Source organism: Canis lupus, chromosome X, assembly GCF_011100685.1.
Source record: "Canis lupus familiaris isolate Mischka breed German Shepherd chromosome X, alternate assembly UU_Cfam_GSD_1.0, whole genome shotgun sequence".
NCBI classification, from domain to species: domain Eukaryota; kingdom Metazoa; phylum Chordata; class Mammalia; order Carnivora; family Canidae; genus Canis; species Canis lupus.
Genome location: NC_049260.1, coordinates 1,259,051 through 1,286,154, shown reverse-complemented (window position 1 = coordinate 1,286,154; position 27,104 = coordinate 1,259,051). Strand labels below are relative to the sequence as shown.

Here is a 27,104-nt window from a genome sequence, read left to right as displayed (position 1 = left end):
CCTTATCTGGGTTCTGAACGCCATTATGGTCTTTGCCCATTAGGGAATGAGGAGACCATGGGGGCTCATGCATCTCGTGAAGCCCAGCCTCCTCCCTCTGGATTTACTTTTCCCCTTCATGCTGCCGTATCTCAAAGACCTGAGTGTGTCACCTTCACCTGGAAGACCTACCATTGCTTTTGGTGCCATGGAGGCCAGAAGATGGTGGTCCCTTGGGGGAAGCACCAAGAGATTCCAGAAGATGACGACCCCAATCCCTGGGACAGTGGTTGTAGCATGGATGACACCCTGGTCTCCACCACCCATTGAGCTACCATTGACCGCTCAGCATGACTTCTTTCTTCAGGGACTCCATCAAGGAGGGGTCTTTGCTTCTGCTTCCTTCCTGCACAGCTTCTACCAGACACAGAGCAGATGCACCTGTTCCTTGCACCTGCTCTGGGTCGAGGCAAGTCCTGACTTCTGAGCCCCCTCGGCACCTGCTCCTCCTGCCCCCGCACTCCCAGAGCCTTTGGCTCATCTGCATCCTTGGTACAATTTTCTGGATGCACATCCAGGGCAAAACACATAGAACTCAGGACATGGCCCCCAAAAGGCACAGGTTCAGTGATGTCCTTTCATAAAAATGTGAATGAAACGATCTGACATGATGAACCAGCAACATCATCTGATGGTCAGGAGATGAAAATTACCCCCGGAACGTGTTCTGTTTCTACATCAAGGGTGGGTTCCAAGACAAATTTGATTTTCTTGTTCTTTTCTTTTCCTTTCCTTCTTTTTCTTTACACAGCAAGAGATACACCAACAGGAACCAGCCTTCAGGATGTCAAAATATTTTTGCAGCTTCCCTGTGAGCAACAGAACCTTTTTAAAAAAATTTTTATCTGGTGCTGTGACACATTGGATGGTAAAGTTCCATGGTTTATTCTCAACATAAGAAGGCTCGTTGTCTCTTTAGCATTCGAGTGGGGGGGGGGGCTCTGTGTGCTTAAACATCCATCCGGAATTTGAGGGGTTGTGTCCACGTGTACATATCCTTCCAAAATAGAAGATTTAAATGCGCAAAAACTGAGGCGAGCATCAAGTCTGGACTCGCCGTTTCAGCGGGAAGGCAGGGACTACTGATTTGGCAGTCAGATCTGTTACATAAATTAGCTTTTAGCTTTCATCTGCCTCCATAAAAACACTCAGAACAGGAAATAAGCTAAGATGAATAATTTATTTGTTCAATTAAAAAAATTGAGCCCTCTGCACACATGCCCTAGAGACCAAGCTCAAATAATTAACACAGTGATAAGTCAAATATCACACGAAGCAGGAGAGTGAATTCCAGACTTATAAAATCCACAGGCAGATTTTGTAGTCTCTCCGTAAGCTTCCTGGTTCTTATGGGTTGAATGATAAGTCCCTTCAAGCTACTTATTGATTAAAAAAAAAAAAAGTCTCACATACATCTCGGCTAAATTCTGCGTTTGTCCCAAATATGGAAAATCAATGATTGTGTTTTATTCTTTTAAATTATTTTTTAAAATTGGAGTATAGTTGATGCACAATGATCCAGTGATTTTAAAATGAAGACTGGCTGCCATGACCCATTGGAAGCATAGCTCTCAACCTCATCTTTGAAATTCATTCTTCTGCAGTCCACGATCAACCCCGGCCAGAGCGCATGGCTGGAGAGATGTGCTTCTCCAATGGACAGTGCCATTGTAAACCTGCTTTTGAGGCCATCTTCCCTGGTATATATGGGGGGGGGGGGCGGGGGACACCTTACTCTCTGTCCCTCTTGTACCTGGAGGATTTTGAGCATTACAGCATTGCATGGGATTGGTGCTTATTTAGAAGTCTCTATTTTTGTGTGTGACTTTTCCTTGGTTCTAAGAGGGCCAGAGAGTTCAATGAGTTTAATGGGTTGTAGTTCTCAACGGGGGTGATTCTGTCCCCCAAGGAACACTAGGTAATGTCTGGAGACATTTTGGATTCTCACAACTTAGGGGTGGGATATATTACTGGCATTAAGTGGATGGAGAACAGAGATGCTGCTCCAACATCCTACCATGTACAGAAGGCCCTCCCACCGTAAAGAGTTATCTGGCCCTAAATATCAATACTGCTGAGCTTGAGACTCTGGACAAGGTCCATGAACTATAACAGCATCCTGTAGTAATTTCCTAGAGCTGCCATAGCAAATGCCCACAAAGTGGATGGCATCGAAACATTGGAAATGTATTTGCTGATAGTTCTGAAGTCCAGAAGCCAAGGTGAAGGTGCCAGAGGTGTTGGTTCCATCTGTAGGTCCAAGGGGAAAAAAATGTTTTGCCTCTCTCTCAGCTTCTGATGTTGCCCATGATCCTTGACACGCCTTGGCTTATCCACACATCACTCCAATGTCTGATCTGCTGTCACATGGACAACTTCCCTTGGTCCACAAATGTCTTTTTTTAAGGCCACTGGTTGTTGGATTTAGGACCCATCCTAACCCCATGGGACTACATTCTACTAAGCTCATTATATCTTCAAAGACCCTATTTCCAAACAAGTCACACTCATGGGTTCTGGGGGTCGGAGCATCAAAATATCATGGAGGGAGACACAATTCAACCCATCACACATTATTCACTTGTCAAATATTTCATTAACACTTAGTACGTGCCAAGCTCTGTTCTTCTCAAAGGAACATGGTGAAAACCTCAGAATAAGCAAAGTCCTCCTGGGATTTCCACCTCTGTGTGTGTGTATGTGTGCACAGACCAGACATTAAACAAGTCGAATGCTCAGTATTCCCCAGAGCAGCTATGAGGTGCTGTGTGCACACATACAGACGTAGAAACATCAGGACACATCTTAGTACAAACACAAACAGAATGTGAATGTTGGGCAAATCTCAAAGGTCAAATGTCCACCCTGTTCATTGTGTAGATAACAAAGTCGAGGCCACACAGGGGGCATGGCCCACCAGGTATCACGTGGACGGTGCTGAACTTTGAGTATCACATCCAGGGACCTTGAAACCACCACACAAAAGAGGCCAAAAGACAAGAAAAAAAAAAGTAGCAACTTCCTAGAGCTTTAAAGATTTCTCTCTGTTGGTCTTTTTAAAGTCGGGGCTGGCCGTGCAGAGCTTTGAATGCAGATTCTGGACACTTAAAATAATGACCTTATTTCCAACAGGTGTCTAGTTATTGTTTCGCAGATGCTATTCATTTGTCTCTTGTGGAAACTTTGCTTGTGATTTATCAAGTCATTTGCATGTGCCAGCCCTCCCCAGATCCTACCTAGTTTGCAAGAGTGGCAATCACCATTTTATTTGAATACCGCCCACGCCCGCCCCCCCCCCCCAACTCATTGTGCAATGAATTCCCTTGAGTCAACTCATGGACCATAAAGAATGGTGGGAACCAGGTAACATCAGCAGATTTCAGAGTAAATGACCTGGACTCGAACAGAGTTCAGGCAGAGCCATGTGTAGCACCAAAAAAATCAAGCATAATGAAAGAACATTCGGCTCATTCAAGTCTTGTCCAACCTGAACCTTTTTTTTCTGTGTTGAAGGAAAACCTGTTACCTTTCTTGACCTTCCTGGCCCCAAAATCATGTCCGGGGAAGAAGTTTTCCATAACAGGTGGAAGGAGAACTCATGACCAGGTGGTGTGAGTCCCCACCTGCATGATTGCTCAGCTCGATAGAGATCGTCTCAGTACCTGGGAAGAATATCTCAAAGGCAGCTTTCTTGGAGGATGTCAATGGCAGGCATCTCTCACATGTGAAGCCAGCTCACCTGACTGCAGGTAGGCTCCACTTGGTGACAGCTTATGGCGACAGGGGGAAACTGAGTCTTCCCAAGTCTGATTTGCTATAAGCTGAGGTTGGCCAACTTCCTCCAAACTCCAGCTTCCCGGACTTGGAGCTGATATGATCTGCATGCTTTTGCACAGACATAACTATGGATGTGCACGATGAGCGCATCCTTTCATGGCCTATGGGATCACCGGGGTGGGAAGCACCCAGTCTCCCATTCCTCCACGAAGAACCTTCTTGCTGTTTCAAGACCAGTGAGAGGCAACATCGTCTCTGCAGCCTTGGGGCCGTCATCTGTGTCAATGCTATCAGCGTGGCAATGCCCTGAGGCAGGAAAGTAGAAAGGAAATAAGACATTTTGGCATGCTTTCTTCCAAAGATTCGCTCTGGTGCAAGGCTGTGTGAGACCCCTTGACTGGAGAGTCTGAGGATGGTTTGGGGGGACACCCTGACCGCTCAGTTACAATTTAAATTGATAGCAGTCATGGAGGGGATCATTCCCTCTTGACTCTTTGGCAAGCTTGCTGCAGTATGTATCTGGCTGGGATTTGTTTTCAAATGCTTAGTGAGCATTAAGGGAGGTCCCACTCTGTTGACGACACACTCAACAAAACTAATGGGGACCGTTGCAACGGACTATTGGTCCAACCCAGCAGGGATAGCTGGTCTAATCCCGGAGAACGATCCAGTCTTCCCTTCTTTTTCTCAGTAGCCTCGCCCTCATGACGCGCACCCTTCATCATCACCAGTCCTTGGCCATCGCTCCCGGATCACGTGTAACAGAACCTCCCCTAATGCAAAGATTCACCTAAGTCGGCCCAGAAATGGCTTCACTTGAAGGATAGTTTGTGTTTCTGCATTTCTGGAAGAAATTTTGCAAAGGAAAGCCATTGCTTTAGAAATAACTCCTCGGGGGACACCTGGGTGGTTCGGCGGTTGAGCGTCTGCCTTCATCTCAGGGTGTGATCCTGGGGACCTGGGATCCAGTCTCACATCGAATTCCCTATGGGGAGCCTGCTTCTCCCTCTGCCTGTGTCTCTGCCTCTCCTCTCTCTCTCTCTCTCTCTCTTTCTCTCTCTGTGTCTCTCATGAATAAATACATAAATAAATAGATAAATAAATCTTACAAAAAATAACTCATGGAAAGTGGCCAAGGCATGGGTGTCAGATGAGGCATAATCTGAGGAACATTCACCAAACTCACCCACAGGACTTCCACATCCTCAGGTTGCAGATGCTTTGAAAAATCAGAAAGTGTGTGTAAAACAAACAAACAAAAGTGGTAGACATTATTTGCAGCCATCAATGCCCTGATCATTTTGGAAGAAAGTAGGGGCACATACTATGGAGAGACACATCAACAAACACTGTTTGGTGACTGAGCTGAGTCAGGAAACACACCTCGGCTTCCTAGGTTGGTATCTGATAAGGAAGGGAGAACGATGCTGAGCATTTTTGCAGCCACACCGACCATGCAACCCCTTCAACGTGCTGTTCTTCCCCAAAAAGTGATAGCAAACTTAATTTGCATAAATACCAATACCTTTCTCTGAGGAAATGCAGACTGACATCCAAAAAATACATGGAATCGCCACTCCTGGAGTGTGTGTATTCACATGGGTGGTGGGTATCTGAGCATGCATGCATTGCATTGTGTTGTGTTGCCCTTTGGGTGCATGGTTAGGAGATATTGAAATGTAATGTGTATTGTTTAAGCATTTTAACTAAGATAATATAAATAAATAGCATACATGTCTATCATACACAAATATAAATCCCATAAAACATGCCATGTGAACCATTTTCCAGGGTACAGATCATTGGCTTCAGGCATTTTACGCCATTGTGCAACCATTACCAGGATCTGTTTCCAGGTATTTTTTTTTTTTTTAATATAGTAATCCAAGAGGAAACGTGCTTGGCTTTCCAAAAAAAAAAAAAAGCATTTGGACAAATGCTTTGAGAACAGATGCCAACTAATCTTTCTAAAAATGATGAAATCATCGGAGTCAAAGCGCAGGGCACTGAGATTCGCATGAGTGCTGCTTTGCTCGCCACCGTCCTGCACTCCAACGCTCCTGGTGGGCCCATCTGGCCCCGAGGCGTCCCCCATGAATGAGCAAACCCATGAATGAAAAGTTTAAACCAGCGATCATCACTCCTGTCATGCATCCCGGGATTTCAAGCATCAGGATCCTCAAAATGCCTTTTATAATCTGGGCAGCGTATTTTATTATTATTTTAAAGAGCTCTCCGTGACCCTGCCTCTGTGTTCCGTGGAGTGCAGGAAAGGGATTAACGGCATTAATCCTTCCCGGTGGCCTCTGATGGCACCCAGGCATGCATCACCCTTCCCCACTCCCGTGGATCTCGCTGTAATCTGGAAAGTGGAAACCCTGTTTCTGCGCACTTTCTGAAGTCTTTCATGGTGGTTCTGTATCTAGGAAAGCACGCGGTTGCAGGTTGTAAGACACACGATGTCCGACGACCAGGAAATAAGGAAATATGGGTTGGTGTTGGTCGGTTTCTGTGACAGGCTGGAGGACTAGGTGGTGTTGCAAGAGCGTGTGGGGGACACGCCATCAGAAACCCCAGTAAGGCGGTGGTGTCCCCAGGAGAGCTCGTGGATGGACGCAGTCTGCACCTTGACTTGGGGGTGCGCCGCTCAGAGCAAGCAGCACACACCCCACAAAGCTCTGAAGCCTCTGAAGCCTGCACGACAAAACCAGGGGTGTCCGCAATCGGCGGTCGGTCTGCTCTTGGTGATAAATGGAGCTTTGCGGTCTCCAGAGTCCTGTTGCGTTTAGTTAGGGGGGGGGGGGACCCTGCATAGCAGAATCCCTGCATTGTCCACACACGCGTGTCCATCCACGCAGGAACCCGCGGTCCCGTCCTTCCTTCTTCCTCACATACTGATTACAGTTCCTTCCTTCCCATCTCCAACTCTTGGAGTGGCAGAAAGCATGACCAAGCTCTTCTCCCGGTTGCTCGTGCCTTGCTACATTTCCTCAGCGTGCTCAGCCCGCTGTGGAGGGCTGAGCCACGTGGACCTCGTGGATGGGGCTCCCCTGTGCTCTGGCTGCCGTTTGGGGTCCCAGCCATGGGTGAGGGACCCTAGCCCTAACCCTAACCCAACCTTCCCAGGATATTGCTGGAAATAGCAGCCACATTAAAACTCTTCTGGGACACACAGGCCCCTGGTGCCTGCTACCTCCTCCTACACAAACACCCTCCCCTACCTCTTACAACGCCTCCTTACCCCACAGACTCTGGACCCACCTCTGAGCCTCACTAGGAAGCGGAGACCCTACCCCATGCAGAAATCCCCAACCTACAAGCCACTCAGATGCTGCATTGGAGATGCCCCTGAAAATGCTGCATGGACCATGCCTGTATGGGGGGAGCTGCAAGAGCAATTGGACTCATTTGAAGGGGAAGCACTGATCTGCGTCACAATCCACACACACACACATGCAAAAAAACAACCCCCGCATTTGCTATTTATTGAGCACTTAGTGCATGCACATGCATTATGCTAACTGTTGCACACACCTTCCAATGCCTCCGTGAGGCACCAGCATGATGTCCAGTTTCGGAAGAAGAAACCAAGGTCCTAAATGGATGGACCGTGGGCATGTCCCACCCCTCCACAGATAACTGAAATGTTGCATTTTTATTATGCTTATTGCTGTATTCATATCTGCACAATGATATTGGAATAAAGGGGCATTTTTAGCACTGGGTGTTCTGTGATAGATCATATAAGGCTGTTTTACAGGAAACCATCTTGTCCATGCAGGGGGCCAGGTTTTAGGCAAAGTAAGTGAATCAGGAACATGGGATGAACAGCCCTTTTAGAGCACTTGGGGGGCTGGCCCCAGCCACGATATTACAAATACAAATCCCCATGAATGGAATCGTCCTCCAGATTCCCATGAATGGAATGAGAAGGGCTGAGATGATAGCAGAAGGGATGTGTCGTCTGCAGACCACTCGGCACCACATGGATTGTCATGCTGATTCTTTACCAGACACGCAGCTCCAGTTGTTAGCATGTAGTTAAACTCGGTCAGGTTTTTTTTGTTGTTTTGTTTTTTGGTTTGTTTCAGAATACTTTTGCGTTTGCAGAAAATGGCCACGATAGTACAAGAAGTGCTTGTAATCACCACAAAATCAAAGTGGCAGGTTCCCCTATTGCCAGTATCCTATATTGGTGTGCTACATTTGTTATGATTGATAAAGCAAAATTCAGAACAAATTGTTATACGGTCAATACATGATACAGTCAATACATCATAGTTAACTAGTTCATAATTACTCAATTATTCCCATTTCCTCCGGTATCCTTTTTAGTATTTCTTAATATCCCACATAATATTGAGGCATCCCGTGTCCTCGAGTCACTCTGGGCCATGACAGTTTCTCAGGCTTGCCTTGCTCCTGGACATTTTTTGGGGTTTTGAGATGTGCCAGTCAGGGATTTCGTAGGATGTGCTTCTCTGGGGATTTACTCATGTGATTTTTTTCTCATGATGAGACTGGGGTTGTGGGTTTGGGGAGCAAGAGCACACAGGTGACATGGCTCTGTGGTCATATCATATCCAGGGCACCTGCTCTCAGCCTGACTCATCCCCATGGACACCAATCTTGACCACCTGGCAGTGGTCTCCACTGTAACCATACTCCTTGACCTTGTCTTCTCCATACCGTTTGGAGGGACATCCCTGTGTGCTGCACACAGTTAATATTTCAGTTTTTAAAAGTAAATATTTCTCTCCGATTCAATCTCCATATATAAGAAGTGAGACAATACGTTCTCTTTGTAATAACAGTGGAGGGAAATATCCACCAATAACCACAAAAAGCCTTCACAATGAACAAACCGCCATATAATCATACCGTAATCATTATAACATTTTCCCAAATCTCCCCGTTTCAAAGGCTTCACCATACGAAGCTGTGCAATACCATCAGATATTTTCAACACAGAAGTGAATGCTAGGCCCCAGTGTGTGAAAGCAGGGTTCTCATCTTACCTCCCTGAGTTCTTAAAGTCGCTTGTAAGGAGTGAATGCCACTTCTTGCAATTGCAGAGTGGCTCCTATTGGGCTGACCATCCCAGATGGAACAAGGATAAAGTCTCAGTGGAATTTAAAAACAAAACAAAACAAAACAAAATGAAACTACTTGAAAAGTGTGATGAATGACCTCAAACAGGCAGAAATTGCAGAGGAGGAAGCGCCTTGAAAGAAAGAGGAAGTACACTGTGGGGCCATGCCCAGTCAGCTGACCTGGGTGAAGCTGGAAACTCTGCAGATTTATTTATTTTTATTTTTTTAATATTTTAATTCTTTTGTTTATTCAGAGAGAGAGAGAGAGAGACAGGCAGAGACACAGGCAGAGGGAGAAGCAGGCTCCACGCAGGGATCCCGACGTGGGACTCGATCCTGGGTCTCCAGGATCACACCCCAGGGTGCAGGCGGCGCTAAACCGCTGCGCCACCGGGTCTGCCCACTGCAGATTTATTAGCTTACAAGTGACAGCACAGATCTGACAGGTAGCTGCCCGGGTACTTGGGAAATGAGGAAGGAAATACAAGAGAGACCTGCAGGGTGGTGGTGTCGCATCTGGGCCTGAGCATCGCCCAAACCCCTGGAGGATCTGCACCAGGCAGGTGCAGGCAAGTGCCAAGGAACGGGGGACAATCTTCAACATAGGGCAAAGATTTCAGGGTTGTCCACCGCAGGGAAGGCGGCATTTCCTTTACTTTAGCTGAGTCACCCGTCTGCTGCTCTCTGCAGAGTCTGAAACACGCCATCTGCAGCGTCCATGCCTATGAAAAAAAACAAACAAAAAAACAAAGATAGACAAGAAGAATCAGAAAGATGTCATCTAAAATCATGAAAAAAGCATCATCAGGCAGCCCAGGTGGCTCAGCTGTGTCTCTGCCTCTCTCTGTCTCTGTCTCTCTCTCATGAATAAATTTTAAAAAATCTTTAAAAAAAAAAAGCATCATCAATATCAACCAACCCCAGATAATGACTTAATGGTGGAAAGAGCAGACACTTTTATTTAATTTTACTACTTTACTTAAATTTTAACTTATTTTATTTTTATTTTGTTTATTTAATTTTTATGTCGTTTTTTATCTTATTTTATTTTATTCCATTTAAATTCCAGCGTAGTTAACATACAATACAATATTGGTTTTAGCGGTACAATATAGTGATTCAGTGCTTCCATTTGTCACCTGGTGCTCATCACAGCAGGTGCACACCTTCATCCCCCATCACCTGTATCCCTCATCCACCCACTCACGTCCACTCTGGTGACCATCACTGTGTTCTCTAGAGTCGAGAGTCTGTTCCTTGGCTTGTCTCTCTCTTTTGTGCCTTTGCTCATCTGTTTTGTTTCTTAAATTCCACACAGGAGTGAAATCATATGATAACTGTCTTTCTCTGATTGACTTATTTCACTGAGCATAATGCCCTCCAGTTCCATCCATGTCATGGCAAATGGCAAGATTTCTTTTTTTTTTTTTAATGCCTGAGCAATATCCCATTCTCTCTATACACGACCACATCTTCTTTATCCATTCACCTGTCCATGGACATGGATTGCTTCCACCAGACACAAACTGTAAAAATCTTTCTGGATCTAAAGGAAAATACTGACAATGAATGAGCAGATGGGGAATTTCATGAGAAAAGTAAACAAAGAGCCAAGTGGGTATTCCATACCAAAAGAATAATATTGGAAACAGAACATTTACTGAATACACTTTATTGCAGCCTCCAAATGGCAGATCAGTACTTTTTTAAAAAAATATTTTATTTATTTATTCATGAGAGAGAGAGAGAGAGAGAGAGGCAGAGACACAGGCAGAGGGAGAAGCAGGCTCCACACAGAGAGCCCAATGTGGGACTCGATCCCGGGACCCCGGGCAGACGCTCAACTGCTGAGCCACCCAGGCGTCCCTCAGATCAGTACTTATGAATATACAGTAAGAGAAGTAATTTCATCTGATGAATAGGGAGGAAAAATGATGTGAAAAATGATCAGGGGCCCAGTGTCTTGTGGGACAGTATTAAATAGTCTAGAATAGTAGTTTGGAGCTTTATGTGTATATGTTATAATATTCATATACTATCTAATAATGCAATAATATGTAATAGAATATTTTATTATCATACAATATATTATATATTATGCATATTATACATATATAATATGTCATAAATATATTACATCATTACATTATACTGATATAATATATATAATTAATATATTAATATATTATGCTAAATATCATATGGTACATAATATAATATGTCCTATAATAACACGATATTGCATTATTATAAATTATAAATAAAAATGTATCATATATTATCATAACACTATTATATATCAATATTGTTATATATTAGGGTATTGTATATAATGCTCCTATATCATGTATTATCACATTATGTGTGTAATATATATGTTATTATATTATACGTTATATTGTCCTTTGTTCTATATTAAATTATATAATATTGTATAATATATAAGTATATATTATATGATATATATTACATATTATTTGATCAAATAATATGTCATTTAACATATCATATAATATGTTATTTAATATATCAAATAATATGTAATTATGATATATGTTATATTGCATAATAATATATTTATATGTAATTATATATGAATATATAATATATTAATATATTTACATACGTAATAGGTATATTGTGTATTCCTATTATGTCCCCAAACAGCTAGGAGCCATAACAACCCAAACCCCCCCCCCAAAAGGTGAATGGATAAGCACATTGTGGCACTCCCACTTAGAAATAAAAGGAACCGACCACAGGTACGTGGACCAACGTGGACGCATCTCGTTTTGCGGACAGCAGATTTCAACAAGAGTGCATCCCATGTCATTCCACTTATGCAAAGTCGTAGAACAGATGCAACTAAGTTACCATGCAAAGAAGGTTAAAAAAAAAACCCCAAACCCAAAAACCCAGTCCCAAACCACTGGTTTTTGGCAGAGCGCTGCCTGGGGCGGCCCACGGCTCACTGTACAGAGCGATGCCCGTTTGTACATCTTGATGTCATGGGTGTCGTGCGGCTGGGGGCAGATGCATTGGACAGTGCGCTCAAGACGGCTGCTTTTCCTGAATATACATTGTGCCCCGAAGAAAGGACTCTAATCGATATAACGTGTTTTATCACATATTTACCAACGGCAGGGCAGGGATTTGGGATTTTGATGTCACTGCATTTCTGAATGAAACAACATTTTCTGAACGTCTGGCGCGCATCCTGCATCGTCCCCAACCCCTCACTTTCAATCGAACGCACAGCTCTCCGGAGAAGCGAGGAGTGCGAGCGGGTCGGAACCACCCCAAAGTCCTCCTTTGCCATCCCCAAAGCATCCACCTGGTTACAAAGAGGATGTTGGAAACATTACACGCTGAGTTTAGGGGAAAGTGAGTCACAAAATGTCACGAACCTACTGGAAGGCACCTTTCGTGGTCCTTGACTGTGTAAGCGGCTGCACACTTGCTGGCGCACCCAGAATAAGGGGTGTATCTGAAGTGGAGGGGGGGCAAGAGCCGGTTGTCTTTGAGGTGGGTTTCCGAATCTCTGGTCCCATTTTATTCTATGCCACCGTGATGAGCGGAAGGGGAACATGGGCAGGTGCATGTGGGGCCGCTCTGGGTGCTGCTGATTCCCCAGCGGGGGCTGTTCCAGGAGCCTCGGGGCAGCCTCGGTGGTCTCCAAACCCCGCGGACTTGTGGGGAAACGTCCCTGTACATCCTCGGGCTGCGCACGACATCTCTGCAGGGTCCCGCCTGGCTTGGAAACACTGGGGTCCCCTGTGTCCCGTGTGGCGCCACCTGCGACCCCAACTCCCCAACCACACAGTGCTGGAAGGGCCCGTATCATAAACATCATAGCTTCCTTGGGGTCTGGAGAAAACCCGCACGTCCCCGAGCGGCCCGAAGTGCTAACTCTCCACCCCACGCCGCCCTCCCTGGTGAGGTCCCCTCAGCGGACGACCCTTCGTATCCTGGGGACCAGGCACAGAGCCTGCTTCCCTCTGAGCAGCAAGCTTGAGGTCCCCAGCGGCTCCAATAAGGTGGTCACATCCTCCCACGGGAACCAAGGTGCCCTCTTGGTCTTGTTCCTAAAACACCTGCCGGCTCCGTGTCCCCCTGTGTCCGTTACCCCGTGGGAACTGACCTCCTTTCTCGCACGCTTGAAGGTCCTGCGTCATTGGGGCCAGCACGTGGTCACCTTTGCCTCGTCCATCCGTCACATCTACGCAATAAACCCCGACACTCCCCGGCTGCACTGCCTGGGTTCCCCACATTCGTCTTGATTGCATTCTCACCCCCCGATTTGGAAAGATGTGACACGGGAAAGCACCGTCCCCGGGCGGTTAGGATTTGCATGCACCCCTCGCGGGAGGTGGGGGCCCCTGAGTGGCGTCCGGACCCTGGGACACGCAGAGGGCAGCTCTCGCCATGTAAATGTGGTCCGTCTGCGCCTTAAAATAGGCGGGTAATCCTGAATTAACCTGCTGCCTGCGTTCTAATCCCGTAAGCCCCCCAAATACACCGAAGGAACAGGGGTGCCGGGAAACCTGCGGGGAGCCCGGGCTGGCGCGCTGGGAAACGGCGATGTCCACCCCACGACCGCCAGGACCTAGATTCTGCTCGCGACCGACGTCCTGGTCACCGGCCCTTCCAGGCCATGGCCACAGGGGCCCAGGGGCGGCGGCGGGGGGCAACCCCCAGATTTGAGCCTTTGGCAGAACCAGAGCAGCCAACCCTGGGGACGTCTTGCCCTGCAGAACACTGGGCTCCCGCACGATTTGGGACGATTTAGGACAAGTCTGGTAAAACCCGTCCAGAGGAGCATATGGGGCCGGGGAGCCCCTCAAAAAACCATTGCTGGAAGCACTTAGGGAAGCCCGCAGCTCTCAGCACCCCCTCCCCAGTTCAAGGCTCCAGAAACCTCCTGGGAATATAGGAGAAGGGGGAGCCTTCAGCGTCACCCCCGGGGCATTGACTGGCCTGGCTGCGTGTCCACGGCGAGCTCGCTTTGCTTTTGGGACAAACGCTCCGAAGTCCCTCCCTCCCTGCTTCCTGCGGGAATCGCAGCCTGGGCCCTAGATCACGGACACCCACCCAGGTCCCCCCAGGCGCCCCTGACACCCGGCCCCCCACCCGGGACCCCGCCTGCATCTCCAACCCCCGTCCACAGGCCCCGCCCTGACCCGGGCCAGACCGGGGACCTCCACCCACAGACCCTGCCTGGACCAGGGACACTGGGTCACAGCCGTGCCCACCCCACACACCAGGACTTCATACGCGGGAAACCCTTTGGGGAGTGGGACGGGGTGCCAGGGACCGTGACTCCCCGGTGCTCTGGGCGGGGCACACCGGGGCCCGCGGGGCAGGCCGACAGGGCCACTTGGCAGGGGATCCCCCGAAGGCTCCTTGGCCTCAGTTTATCTGTAGGACCGGGGGTTGCAGAGGCGGAAGGAACCCTCCTAAACCAGGTGGCCTGGCCGCAAGTGCAGTCCAGGGGCCGCGAGGGAAGGGGTCGCTGTGCCCACGACCGCGAATCCGAGAAAGCACCGAGCACACAGGGTTCATCAGCAAGAGCGAGCTTGGGCCCCAGTATGCGCGGCCCAGGGGGGCGGGGGCTTGGACCCCGAGGCGGCTCCAGCTGGGATTCTATGGGCTGGTCTGGGGGATTCCAGAAGGGGGGCAGCTTCTTTGTTCCCGTATGGGGGGAAGTGGGGGGAAGTTTCTTAAGCTGTTTTCATTCTCCCCGTGCGGGACTTTCTGGCGAGGGGCCTGCGGGTTTCCCGCTGAGTGAAGTAGGGGCCTGGGGGCCTGTACTGTGCCAGCGCCGAGCTTCAGGTGGGGTGCCCTAGATTGTCTCAGCCTCCACAGGGTACAGCCCCCGTGGTAGGGGGTGCCCCTAGGGCTGGGCGAGGGTGCCCCCTGCAGTCGGACCCGGTCGGTCCCCGTCCTAGTCCTCGGGGAGTGAGGAGGGCGAATCCAGGGGGTCCTGGTGCAGGGTTCAGGGTTCTGGAGGCTTCCAGCGTGGGATCCTGTGTCCCAGACTTGGCAGGGGTGGGTGGATCTCTGCTGGTGAGTGTGCAAGGGACGTTAGTGCAGAGGCTCCTTGGTGCTACCATTAGGGGGTGTGAGCGGGGGTCTCGGGCCCTGGCAGGCACTGAGGTCCTTGTGGGGCCAGGTGTGGGGGTCCCTTGGGAGGGTTTTGGGTAGGGGTCTGGGGGATGGGTCTCAGAGAAAGTCCTAGCAGTGGTCTGTGCAGGGTGGATGGGGGGGGGTCTAGGGTCTGGGAAGGGTCCAGGGGAAAGGTCTTGGGTGGGTCCTGAGCCGGGTTGAGGGATCCGGGTGGGGGTTCCCCGTCTAGGGTGCCTGCTGGGTTCCCAGTGCAGACAGGGGTCAGGAGGGGTTGCGGTGAGGTTCCGGATTCGGGGAGTTGAGGAGGGGTCAGTGGGCAGGGGTGCGGGGTCTGGATGGGGTAGGGAGTGGGTCGGGGTCCTAGGGACAGGAGTCTGAGGGCGGGTCGTGATCCGAGTGGGGTCTCGGTCGGGGTCCACAAGGGGATTCTAGGGTGTAGCAGGGGTCGGAGAGGGGTCCACGGGCAGTATCCGGGGTCTGAGTGAGGTCGGGGATGGGTCCGGGGGCGGAGTCCGGGGTCCAGGCATGGTTGGTGAGGGTCCTAGGTCGGGGGTCCAGGATGGGGGAGGCCGAGGAGAGGTCAGCAGGCAGGGGTCCGGGGGCTCGGCGGGGTGGTAGTGGGGGGTCCGGGGGCAGGAGTTCGGGGTCCGGTTGGCGTCAGAGTGGGGTCCTGGGTCGAAGTCCAAGAGGGGTCTAGGGGTGTGGGTGGGGTCGGGGAGGAGTACCTAGATGGGTCCAGGGGGTCCCGGGCGGGGTCTGGGAAACTTAGAGGGTCTAGGCGGGGTCGGGCAGGGGAGTTCCGGGGTCGGGGCCGGGGTTGGGGAGGGGTCCCTAGGGTGGGTTCCGGAGTCAGGGTGGGGTTGGGTCAGGGTCAGAGAGGGGTCCTGGGCAGGGTTCCGGAGTGTGGGTGCGGTTGGGGAGAGGTCCCTAAGGTGGGTTCCGGGGTCGGGGCGGGGTCCCTAGGGTGGGTTCTGGGGTCGGGGCGGGGTTGCGGGGTCGGGGAGGGGTCCTCGGGCGGGTTTCTGGGGGATTAGGGTGGAGTGTGGTCGGAGCAGGGTCTGGGCGGGGTCCCGGGCAGGGTTCCGTTCCCGGGTCGCGGTGGGGGCGGGGTGTGTGGGCAGGGTCCGTGGGGAGGGGGTCGGGGCGGGGCTCCGCGGTCGGGGAGGGGTCCCTGGTGGGGTTCCGGGGTCGGAGCAGGGTCGGGGCGGGGTTCCGCGGTCGGGGAGGGGTCCCGGGTGGGGTTCCGGGGTCGGAGCAGGGTCTGGGCGGGGTCTGGGCGGGGTTCCGAGCGGGGTTCCGTTCCCGGGTCGCGGTGGGGGCGGGGTGTGTGGGCAGGGTCCGTGGGGAGGGGGTCGGGGCGGGGCTCCGCGGTCGGGGAGGGGTTCCGAGCGGGGTTCCGGGGTCGGAGCAGGGTCTGGGCGGGGTCTGGGCGGGGTCGGGGCGGGGTTCCGTTCCCGGGTCGCGGTGGGGGCGGGGTGTGTGGGCAGGGTCCGTGGGGAGGGAGGGGGTCGGGGCGGGGTTCCGGGGTCGGGGAGGGGTCCTCGGGCGGGTTTGTGGGGGATTGGGGCGGAGTGGGGTCGGGGCGGGGTCCCGGGGCGGGTTCCGGGTATCGGGGCGGCGCCGGGGCGGGGTCCGGGGTGGGTTCCGGGCGCGGGGCGGGGATCGGGGCGGGGATCGGGGCGGGGATCGGGGCGGGGATCGGGGCGGGCCGGGGCGGGGTCCCGGGTGGGTTCCGGGCGCGGGGCGGGCGCGGAGGGCGGGCCGCGCGGGCGCGTTTCCGCCGGCCGGTGTGGCTCCGGGTCCCGGGGGCGGGCGGGCGGGCGGGTGTCGGCGGCGGCGGCGGCGGCGGGCGGCGCGGAGGCGGCGTCCGGGCAGCCATGTCGCCTTTGTCTGCGGCGCGGGCGGCCGTGCGGGTGTACGCGGCGGGCGCGGCGGTGGTGCTGGCGCAGCTGGTGCGGCGCTGCGTCGGGGGCTTCGCGGAGCCAGGTCAGCGGGGCGCGGGCGCGCGGGCGGCGGGTGGTGCTGCTGGCGGGGCCGGCGGGGCGGGGGCGGGGGCGGCGGGGCCGGGGGGGGGGCGCTCCTAGCTCGTGGGGGCGGGGGCGGGGGCGCTCCCAGCTCGGCGGGCCTGTGGGGGGGCGAGCGCACCCTGGCTGCTCGCCGCGCGCCCCCTCCCGGGCCCCGGCCGGGCCCGCGCGCCCCCCTCCGTCCCCCTCGCGCCGTCCCTCCCCCGACCTGGGGCCCGGGCGCGCGGCCGGGGCGCCCCCGTGTGCCCCGTTCCCCTGCGCCCGCGGGGAGCGGCCTTCCCGGAAGGCCTGGCCGTGGCCCCGGCGCCCTGGTGCTCGCGGGAGCTGCGGCTGCGGGGCCGGCTCGGTGCGCGGCGCGCGGGCGAGCGGGTGCGGAGCGGCCCGAGCCGGGGAGCCCCGGGGAGCCCCCTGCGAGCCCCCTGCGAGCCGGCGGGGACGCGCGCCCTGCGCTCCGCTCGCCCGGGCGCCGCGCTGCACCCCCGAGCCCCGGGGTCGCGGAAGCCGCAGCCTAAATGCCGGGGGATCCTCGGGCGACGCACAAGTATCTTGCAAACAAAGTATCCGCTGCGGCCTGGAGCGGCGCTACATTGTAGCTACGGGCGCTTCGCCCGGGCCTGGGGGCACCCCGAGGGGCGCACCGCGACCCTCCTGGGCCGAGCGCACGCACTCCGCGCCTCGCTGCCAACTACGCTGGGCGCTTCAACAGCGCTGCTCCCAGCGGCCCACGGCGCTCCACGCTCCCTTTTCTTTCTTTTTCCATAAATACTGCAAGATTCTGTAAGTGCCTTTTTTTCTGCCTTACGGTTTTCCACTTTTTAAACATCTTATTTATGCATGAGAGAGACACAGAGAGAGGCAGAGACTCAGGCAGAGGGAGAAGCAGGCTCCCTGCGGGGAGCCCGATGCGGGACTCGATCCCGGGGCTCCTTCCTCGCCCTGCAGACGCTCAACCGCTGAGCCACCCAGGCGTCCCTTTCTAATGACTTCCTTAATCCCGTTCCCTTTCCTCTGGATTTCGTCATGGTAAGGAGTCAGCACCCGATGCTTACAACACCCAAGATTGTGCTCACGCACTGTGCACACGGGGGGTGATCCTCCTGCACAACAGTGGGCTTCTCCTAGCGAAGGTTTGGGGGTCCTCAAAAGTGATAAGCAGATGCTGCAGGGTGTGTGTCTCTGGGAAGTGGGTGCCCCCGGCCCCCGTGTTGATTTGAGCATCGGCTGCACTTGTGAATTCCTTCCTGTCTCTACCCACTGATGTGGGGCAGCGCACGGGGATCCCGGTGGGCCACGCTTTGCAGAACCTCAGCCCTGAGCCGCAGGAAGGTGTTTGTCCGTGAACCCCACCCTCCCAATCCTCCACCCCGGGGGAGAGGAATCTTGGTTTTACAGGACCTACGCTTTTACCTGTCTGATACCCTGCAATTCATTGCGGTTTTTGTTTCTTTTGACGTATTTACCCGCGTTAGAGCGCAACACAGGGCGAGGAAGGAGGCAGCAGGTATCCCGGAGGCCGGGGATCGACAAGGGAACGCGTGCGCCTTTCCAATCCGCTTGTGAACCGGGAGGCACGGGGGACAGCCACTCCAAACTGTAGAGCGCCGTTCCTTACGTGTACCCGTGCGATTTCCCTTGGACACGGGCTTGTCACCCGCCTAGGAGCCCGTTCGGGGCACGCGGCGAAAGACGGGGCGAATCTGGGAGTGCGATTCAGAGTTGCGGGGTTGTCACTGCACCAGGACACCAAAACGGGCTTGTTTGGCAAACTTCTTTATGGCGTGTCTACATGGATGGCTTCTTCCTTTGTTCTTTTTAGTTCTTGATTAAAAATAATCGTGAAAACATTAGAATTCTCATGAAATCACGTGGCAGCCAGAGGAATCCTTGTGTGTGTGCCCAAAGACAATCCTTATAGATATAAAGATGAGTTTTTCCTTGTTGGTGCTACGCGAGCCTCGGCCTGTCTGTGGGGTTAGAAACGGTTTTAGATTCTGGTAGGAGAGCGTTTCTGTCATGTGTTTCCTGGAGGCCCCGTCGCAGTCGCTGTGCCTTTCAAAGCTTTTGTGATTTGCTCCACACTGGACGGTGGCATTTGAACTTTTTGCCCCTGGGACCTGGGGCCTCCAGCTAAACAGTCACAAAGACCCAGTTCCCATTTCCGGTTGGAAGTAGCTGGAAGTTTTCTTTTTCTTTACTTCCTCTTTTTTTTTTTTTTTTAATTTTGCGAGCACTGACAGAAAGAGGTCTGTCTTGCACCTTTTCTAAACGGGAATACGCGTGGCACGTGCGATGACTGGTGTCACTTAGATGGTCTGAAGGAAGGGAGAGGCGAGAGGTCCGCTGTCCTCGATGTGCACGTTTCCTGATTTCTTACGAGTTACCCCAAACCAGCTCATTACAGACTCAGGATTGATGGTCATGCCTTTGCAGACACGGTCTGATTCCCAGAACCTCTGTGTTCTGGAGACGGTATCCAGGCGGCCCTCGCAGACAGGTGCGTCCACTCACCGTAGCTTAGAATACGTGATTTAATTACCGCATCCGACATCCTGAGGTCGCCCGAAAAACTCAACCCGTGGGTGAGATCCTGCCGCAAGTTGTTGTTCTCTTGGGAGCGATACGTCTCGATGTATCAGAGCGTTTTGAAAAGGAGAGAAAGTCTCTTTGATGGGTTCTCGAGCGCAGTTCCCACATTGTACACATTTTTTATATGTTCCGCTGGAAGTAGGCGGGCATCCGGGTATGGAAAGTATGGTACCCGGGTGTGGTATACCTGCGGAGGCCGCATCCACCCCAAACCGTGTCAACCAGCCCGCGGACCGAGCTGTTTGGGAAGGCCTCCTGGTTTCCAGACGACAGGATTTTAAGACGCCTGTCCAGAGAAAGTGAATTCTTGTTGCTTCTGTGGACACGGTGGCTCCAGGCACATGAAACCCTGGGAGATCCCAGCTTCGTGATTTAGGGTTCCTTTCGCTTCAAAAAACAAAACAAAACAAAAAAAGGAGGATCCCAAACACTGTTAGTTTATGTAACTTTTACCTGCTAGAAATGAAACCAGAAATGTAAGACCTAGTTAAGAATATATTAAGAATCGCAGTGACAAGCCAGCTGCCTGTAAGTAGCAGTGACACGGTGCTTCGGGTGCAGAATAACGACGTCCTCCAAGACGGAGGGCAGGCTAGTGATCGCGGCGTCCCCGCCCCCGTGTTGCCTGTTAGCAGGCGTCTCGAGCTCCGGGATGCGGGGAAGGCGGCGAGTTCTCTGTGCTGTTGCTTGCACCTCCCCTGGGATGCACTGTGTGGGTGGCTGTGTGGGAAGAAATCTGGCTGTTCTTGCTGGAAAAGGCAGGACTGCGCAGGATCCTGGGGGGGGGGGGAGACGGTCCCCCAGGGGTGCCTGGACCGCCTGCCTGCATGAGCTGTGAGAGTCTATCTTGAAGAAGCCTTTGCTGGCGACTGTGACCGAAGCCATGGTGGGCCGAGCGGTACGGATGGTGGCGGAAGGTGCCTTATGCAGCCTTACAGGGGCTCCTCTGCTCATCGCCTCCTTTCCTGGGGGGCCCCGGAGATTGAGACGTAACTGTTTGCACCCGAGGAGAGGAAACCCAATTGGAAGGCCCAGCGGGGGCGCCTCCATGAGAACCCGCTTGGCTGGGGATTCCTTGTGCTTGGTGCGCAGTGCTTAGCTGGGGTTTCGTGACATGGTTTGGCTAAGTTGATGATACTTATCAGAAGCAGGATAATAGGGCCGTAGGAAGACCTGATACGGGTAGATGGTGTCGCCAGAGTAGGATGTACCGGCCCCTACTCCACACCCAGGGCGAGGCGCCGTGGGTTCCTCCCACGGTTCCTCCCGACTGGGCCGCAGAGCGTGCAGCCTGGGGGTTCTTCCGTCCAGCCCAGGTTCCACAAAGCCCCATTCATCAGACCTGTTGTGACATCTTCCTGGAAGGCCTCAAGCAGGCCGGGGTGGCAGGGTGTGGCCTGTCCCCGGGGACGTGGAGGGTGCGGGGGCATTTTGGGCAAGACGTTGACGCTCAGTACCTTTTATGAGTTTTACCCTTGTCCTAGGACTGCCCTGGATCCGCCTTACGCTAAGTCCCAATGGCTTAAAATGGGAGAACTTCATCCTTTCCAGAAAGTCATCCTCTCCCAGTTCTGGAGAGCGGAGTCTGAGACCCACATTGCTGTGTGAGGCTCCAGGGGACGTTCCTTCCCACTTCTTTCAGCTTCTGGGGGCGGGGAGGGGGGGGCGCTCCTGGCTTGTGGCCCGCGTCCGTCCCACGATCTTGTAATTTCTCGTTTAATCACATCTGGGTCCTGTTTTGAATAAGGTTCGGTTCACAGGTTCTGGGAGTACCTGAATTCTGCTGGGTGGGGGGGGAGCACCATGCAATCCCCTGGAGACGTCGGCATTTCGCTCTGAACAGATTCCCAACGCTCGGAAAAATGCCTGGTTGGTGCAGGCTGTTCTCTAACCGCCCACCCCCGTCCCAGGGTTAAAAAGTTACAGACTTAACAGACACCTTTGAACAGAACCCAGCTGCCGATTTGGGTGTCTCTGCCCTGTCTGGCGGCTCTGAGGGACCCGACATGGGGGCATCAGGGACAACAGGACCCCCCTACCCCGCCGTCCGCCCGGGGGGGCCGGCTCCTTGGTTGTCAGAGCCTCCCTTCCGAGAGCCTGGTGATGCCGGAACCCGTGCACGGCAAATACATATTTGTGCACGCACGTGTGGTTGCCCACGCTGGGCATTTTGAGAAGCTCCGGGGATCAAGATGTCCATTCCTGCCCCGCTAACGTTACCGATGACGGATGTGCCAAAGATAAAAGGAGAACATGCCATGTTCAAAAAGGCGTCGTTTCAAAACATTAAAATTCGGAAAAAAAAAAAAAAAAAAACCAAACCCAAAAACGTTGCAGTGCCTCTTAGCCAACCCAAAGACTGCTCTGTCCAAATTAAAATCTTGCTTTTTGCTTCCTGGATACCCCTGCCTGCCGAACCTCGGGCGCTTTGCAAAAGCCACGCGCACCCGGAAAGGCGGCCCCGTCTGTGGCCCGCGGCTTGGAGACAGAGCTGCCTCGGCGTGGCGTGCGCTCGCTCTTCGCAGGGCGGCCCCCGTGCCTGGGTCCCTTCTCACGCTGTGTTTGTCTTGCTGCTTCTCAGCAGGTGCGCAGGAATGAGTGGAGGCCCCGCAGGCGGGCCGCGGCGGAGAAGCCATGGAGGCGAAAGGCCTGGACCCGTCCCAGACAGACCTCAAGTTAGTGGCTCACCCGCGCGCCAAGAGCAAAGTGTGGAAGTACTTTGGCTTCGACACGAACGCGGAGGGATGCATCCTGCAGTGGAAGAAGATCTACTGCCGCATCTGCATGGCCCAGATCGCCTACTCGGGCAACACCTCCAACCTCTCCTACCACCTGGAGAAGAATCACCCCGACGAGTTCTGTGAGTTTGTCAAGAGCAACACAGAGCAGATGCGCGAGGCCTTTGCCACCGCCTTCTCCAAGCTGAAGCCCGAGGCCTCGCAGCTGACCCCGCCGGACTCGCTCGCCACCAAAGCCGGCCACGGCCACGAGAGCAAGCGGCAGCAGGAGCTCACGGCCGCCGTCATCGGGCTCATCTGCGAGGGCCTGTACCCCGCGTCCATCGTGGACGAGCCGACGTTTAAGGTGCTGCTGAAGACCGCCGACCCCAGGTACGAGATGCCCAGCAGGAAGTACCTGTGCAGCAAGGCCATCCCCGAGAAGTACGGCGCCGTCCGCGAGGCCGTCCTCAAGGAGCTCGGCGACGCGTCCTGGTGCGGCATCTCCACCGACATGTGGAGGAGCGACAACCAGAACCGTGCCTATGTCACGCTGGCCGCGCACTTCCTGGGCGGCGGGGCCCCCGGCTGCCTGTCCGTGGGGTCCCGCTGCCTGAAGACGTTCGAGGTCCCGGAGGACAACACCGCGGAGTCCATCACCAGGGTCCTGTACGAGGCCTTCATCGAATGGGGCATCAGCGCCAAGGTGTTCGGGGCCACCACGGACTGCGGCAAGGACATCGTGAAGGCGTGCTCCCTGCTGGACATCTCGGTGCAGATGCCCTGCCTGGGGCACACGTTCAACGCCGGCATCCAGCAGGCCCTGCAGCTGCCCAAGCTGGCCGGGCTGCTCGCCCGCTGCCGCAAGCTGGTGGAGTACTTCCAGCAGTCCACGGTGGCCATGTACATGCTCTACGAGAAGCAGAAGCAGCAGAACATGGCGCACTGCATGCTGGTGAGCAACCGCGTGGCCTGGTGGGGCAGCACGCTGGCCATGCTGCAGCGCCTCAAGGAAGCAGCAGTTTGTCATCGCCGGCGTGCTGGTGGAGGACAGCAACAATCACCACCTCATGCTGGAGACCGCCGAGTGGGCCACCATCGAGGGGCTGGTGGACCTGCTGCAGCCGTTCAAGCAGGTGGCGGAGATGCTGTCCGCCTCCAAGTACCCCACCATCAGCATGGTGAAGCCGCTGCTGCACATGCTGCTCAACACCACCCTCAACATCAAGGAGACGGACTGCAAGGAGGTGAGCATGGCCAAGGAGGTGATCGCCAAGGAGCTGTCCAAGACCTACCAGGAGACCCCGGAGATTGACATGTTCCTGAACGTGGCCACCTTCCTGGACCCCCGCTACAAGCGCCTGCCCTTCCTGTCCGCCTTCGAGCGGCAGCAGGTGGAGAACAGGGTGGTGGAGGAGGCCAAGGGCCTGCTGGACAAGGTCAAGGATGGCGGCTACCGGCCGGCGGCCACTGCCGAGGACAAGATGTACGCGCTGCCCGAGGAGCCGCCCGTGAAGAAGCTGGTGCTGGCGTCCACGCCGCCGCCCACCAGCGTCATCAACAGCATGCTGGCCGAGATCTTCTGCCAGACGGGGGGCGTGGAGGACCAGGAGGAGTGGCACGCACAGGTGGTCGAGGAGCTTAGCAACTTCAAGTCCCAGAAGGTGCTGGGTCTCAACGAGGACCCGCTCAAGTGGTGGTCCGACCGCCTGGCGCTCTTCCCCGTGCTGCCCAAGGTCTTACAGAAGTACTGGTGCGTGGCGGCCACCCGCGTCTTCCCCGAGCGGCTCTTCGGCTCCTCTGCCAACGTGGTCAGCGCCAAGAGGAACCGGCTGGCCCCGGCGCACGTGGACGAGCAGATCTTCCTGTACGAGAATGCGCGCACCGGGGCCGAGGCCGAGCCGGAGGACGAGGACGAGGGCGAGTGGGGCCTGGACCATGAGCAGGTGTTCCCCCTTGGGGATGCTGTGCACGCTGGCTTCTTCGGCATCAGGGACAGCGGCTTTGTGTAGCTGCCGGTGGGTGGACAGGTGGTCACCACGGCGCTGGCCGCTCCGCTGTAAATACCAAGCGCGCGGGGGTGGCCGTGCTGGCGGGAAAAACGTGGGCTACGCACCTTTCCTCTGAGAGCCCCCTCGCATCCCAGCCAAAGCGTAGGGATGCGCTGGGAAGGTTCCAGAAGCCCCTTTACGCACCTGCTGGCTGCCGGTTGCAGATGATAGCTCCCAGAGCAGTGCAGCCAGGAGGGAGGGACAGTGCAGGGAGGGACGGAGGGAGGGAGGCCCCTTCGCTTCCCAGATAAGGAATTCCACCCCCCAGGACCAGGTCCTGTTCTCCGCGGGAGGGCTAGCTGTAAACCCAGCTGGGAAAATTAAAAAAAAAAAAAAAAAAAACTCCCACGTCCTTCCAGCCCAGAGGCTGTCAGCAGGCCTTTGCACACCTGTCGCACTCGTGCGCTCCCGTTTACTGTCCAGTCCAGGTGGGTGCGGCTGGGGGACACTGTCTGCAGCCCACGTGCCCCGCGAGGAAGACACAGCAGCTTCAGGTTTGGTGCAAAGCGTGAAAAGGGAACACAGGGCGAAGCCGTGCCAAAAACGAGCAGGAGAAAGGCGTGGGGCGCGCCTCGTCTTCCGCCCTGGCCCTCGCTGCCATTCGCTCTGTGCATGTGGTCCCGCGAGCCCGAGGCACCTGGGTCCTGAGCGTGCTCGTGTGTCCCCGGAGCTTCGGAGGGTCCTCCCTTTCCCCAGGACGAGAGTGGAGACCCTCCTGCCCGCCCTCGGAAACCCTGGTTTTCAAAATTACCAGGGACCGGAATGTGCCCAGGGTGATTGCACTTCTCCCTTGGGGGGCAGGGTGGGGGGGTCGAGGGACTCTTGCATTGTGTCTTTTTAACTCTGTGCTGCGAGGGCCGCTGATTTATTTTTTTTAAAACATGGACAACGGGACGCTTTTGCCTTGATGACTACATCCAGGAACCTGGAGCCGCTGGGCACGACGCGTGCGGGCAGCACCTGCGGGCATCCCGGACATTGAGGGAGGCGGATGCCGCCGTGTCCTACGGAGGTGACCCCCCGCGGGGCCCCTACCAGGAACGAGACTTGGGTCCCGACGACACCGACTGGGTAGGAGGTTTCCTCACGGGATGTGCTTTTTTGTTGTTTTTTTTGTTTTGTTCTGTTTCCTATTTAACGCTTTCGAATTTGACTCTTGTTCAATAAACCCGAGAAGCCAGCGGGCTCCTACTTATTTGTGTGATGTGTGTTCATTGGGATGGAAGCCCTCCAGGCGCACGGAGGCTGTCGTGGCTTCCCTGAAAGACGTTCTAGGCCGCGAGGAGAGTCCCTGCCCGGGACGAAGGGTACGTATGGCCCCTTCTGGAGACCTGCGCACCCCTAAACGCAGCGGAATAAAGCCGCCCCTTGGTGACGTGCCGGCCGGGAGCAGGCCTCTCGCGGTTTCCTTCACTGGCTGGTCTTCGCAGGCCAGTGGTCTTGGAAGCCAGGGCCTCTCGGAGCGGTGAGCAGACACCTGTGGGGAGGGGAAGACCTGGTGCTGGTGCCACGGGGACGCAGGCGACGCGCGGGGGTTCCCCGGGGAGTGTGTGTACGGCCGTGTCACGGTGACGCAGCTGGTGCGTGGGATTCCCCGGGAACATGTGAGTGCCCGTGCCATGGTGACGCAGCTGATGCGCGGGGTTCCCCGTGGAGCGCGTGTACCCGTGTGTCACAGTGACGCAGCTGGTGTGTGGGGTTCCCCGTGGAGCGCGTGTACTCCCGTGTCACGGTGACGCAGCCCGTGGGCGGGGTTCCCTGGAGAACACGTGAGCACTCGTGCCATGGTGACACGGTGATGCGTGAGGGTCCTCGTGTAGCATGTGTATGCCCATGTGGTGACAAAGCCGGTGCGTGGGGTTCCCCGAGAACACGTGAGCGCCCATGCCATGGTGACGCAGCCCGTGGGCAGGGTTCCCTGGAGAACACGTGAGTGCCTGTGCCATGGTGACGCAGGTGATGCGTGGGGTTCCCCGTGGAGCGCGCATACGCCCGTGTCACATGATGTAGCCAGTGTGTGGGGTTCCCCGAGAACACGTGAGCGCCCATGCCATGGTGACGCAGCCTGTGCGCGGGGTTCCCTGGAGAACACGTGAGCGCTCGTGTCAGGCGGCGCAGCCAGTAGGCAGGGTTCCCCGGGGAACACGTGACCACTCACGTCACGGTGACGCAACACCAGTGCGGGGTTCTCGAGAACACGTATGCGCTGGAGCCACGGTGGCGCAACCAGTGGGCGGGGTTCCCCAGAGAACACGTGAGTATCCACGTCATGGTGACGCAGGTGATGTGCTGGGTTCCCTGGAGCATGTGTGCGCGGGAGCCATGGTGAGGCAGCCGGTGGGCAGGGTTCCCCAGAGAACACGTGAGTATCCACGTCATGGTGACGCAGGTGATGTGCGGGTTCCCTGGAGCACGTGTGCGCTGGAGCCACGGTGACGCAGCCCATGCACGGGGTTCCCCATGGTGGAGCATGTGTGCACCTCTGTCAGGTGACGCAGCCGGTGGGAGGGGTTCCCCGGAGAACACGTAACCGCCTGTGTCACGGTGACGCAATCCGAGTGCGGGGTTCCCTAGAGAACACGTATGTGCTGGAGCCACGTATGTGATGCAGCCCGAGTGTGGAGGTCCCTGGAGAACCCGTGAGCACAGGGGTCAGGGTGACGCAGCCGATGCGCACTGGCCGACCTGTGG

The 27,104-nt window shown here is 54.8% G+C and overlaps 2 protein-coding genes across 2 annotated transcripts in view; both read left to right on the top strand.

Annotated features, from left to right (window-relative positions):
* The first annotated feature begins 16,881 nt into the window (after nucleotides 1-16,881).
* ZBED1 (zinc finger BED-type containing 1) lies at nucleotides 16,882-25,604 on the top strand. The gene is given in 3 exon segments (XM_038586720.1): nucleotides 16,882-17,021; nucleotides 22,227-23,377; nucleotides 23,379-25,604. Coding segments are annotated over 2 exon segments (2,094 nt in total). The 5' UTR covers nucleotides 16,882-17,021; nucleotides 22,227-22,279; the 3' UTR covers nucleotides 24,375-25,604.
* DHRSX (dehydrogenase/reductase X-linked) overlaps nucleotides 16,891-27,104 on the top strand; it is a 138,048-nt gene continuing 127,834 nt past the window's right edge. The window contains exon 1 of the mRNA XM_038586722.1: nucleotides 16,891-17,021. Coding sequence (XP_038442650.1) covers nucleotides 16,913-17,021 — 109 coding nt within the window. The 5' untranslated portion in view covers nucleotides 16,891-16,912. The remainder of the gene's footprint in view (nucleotides 17,022-27,104) is intronic.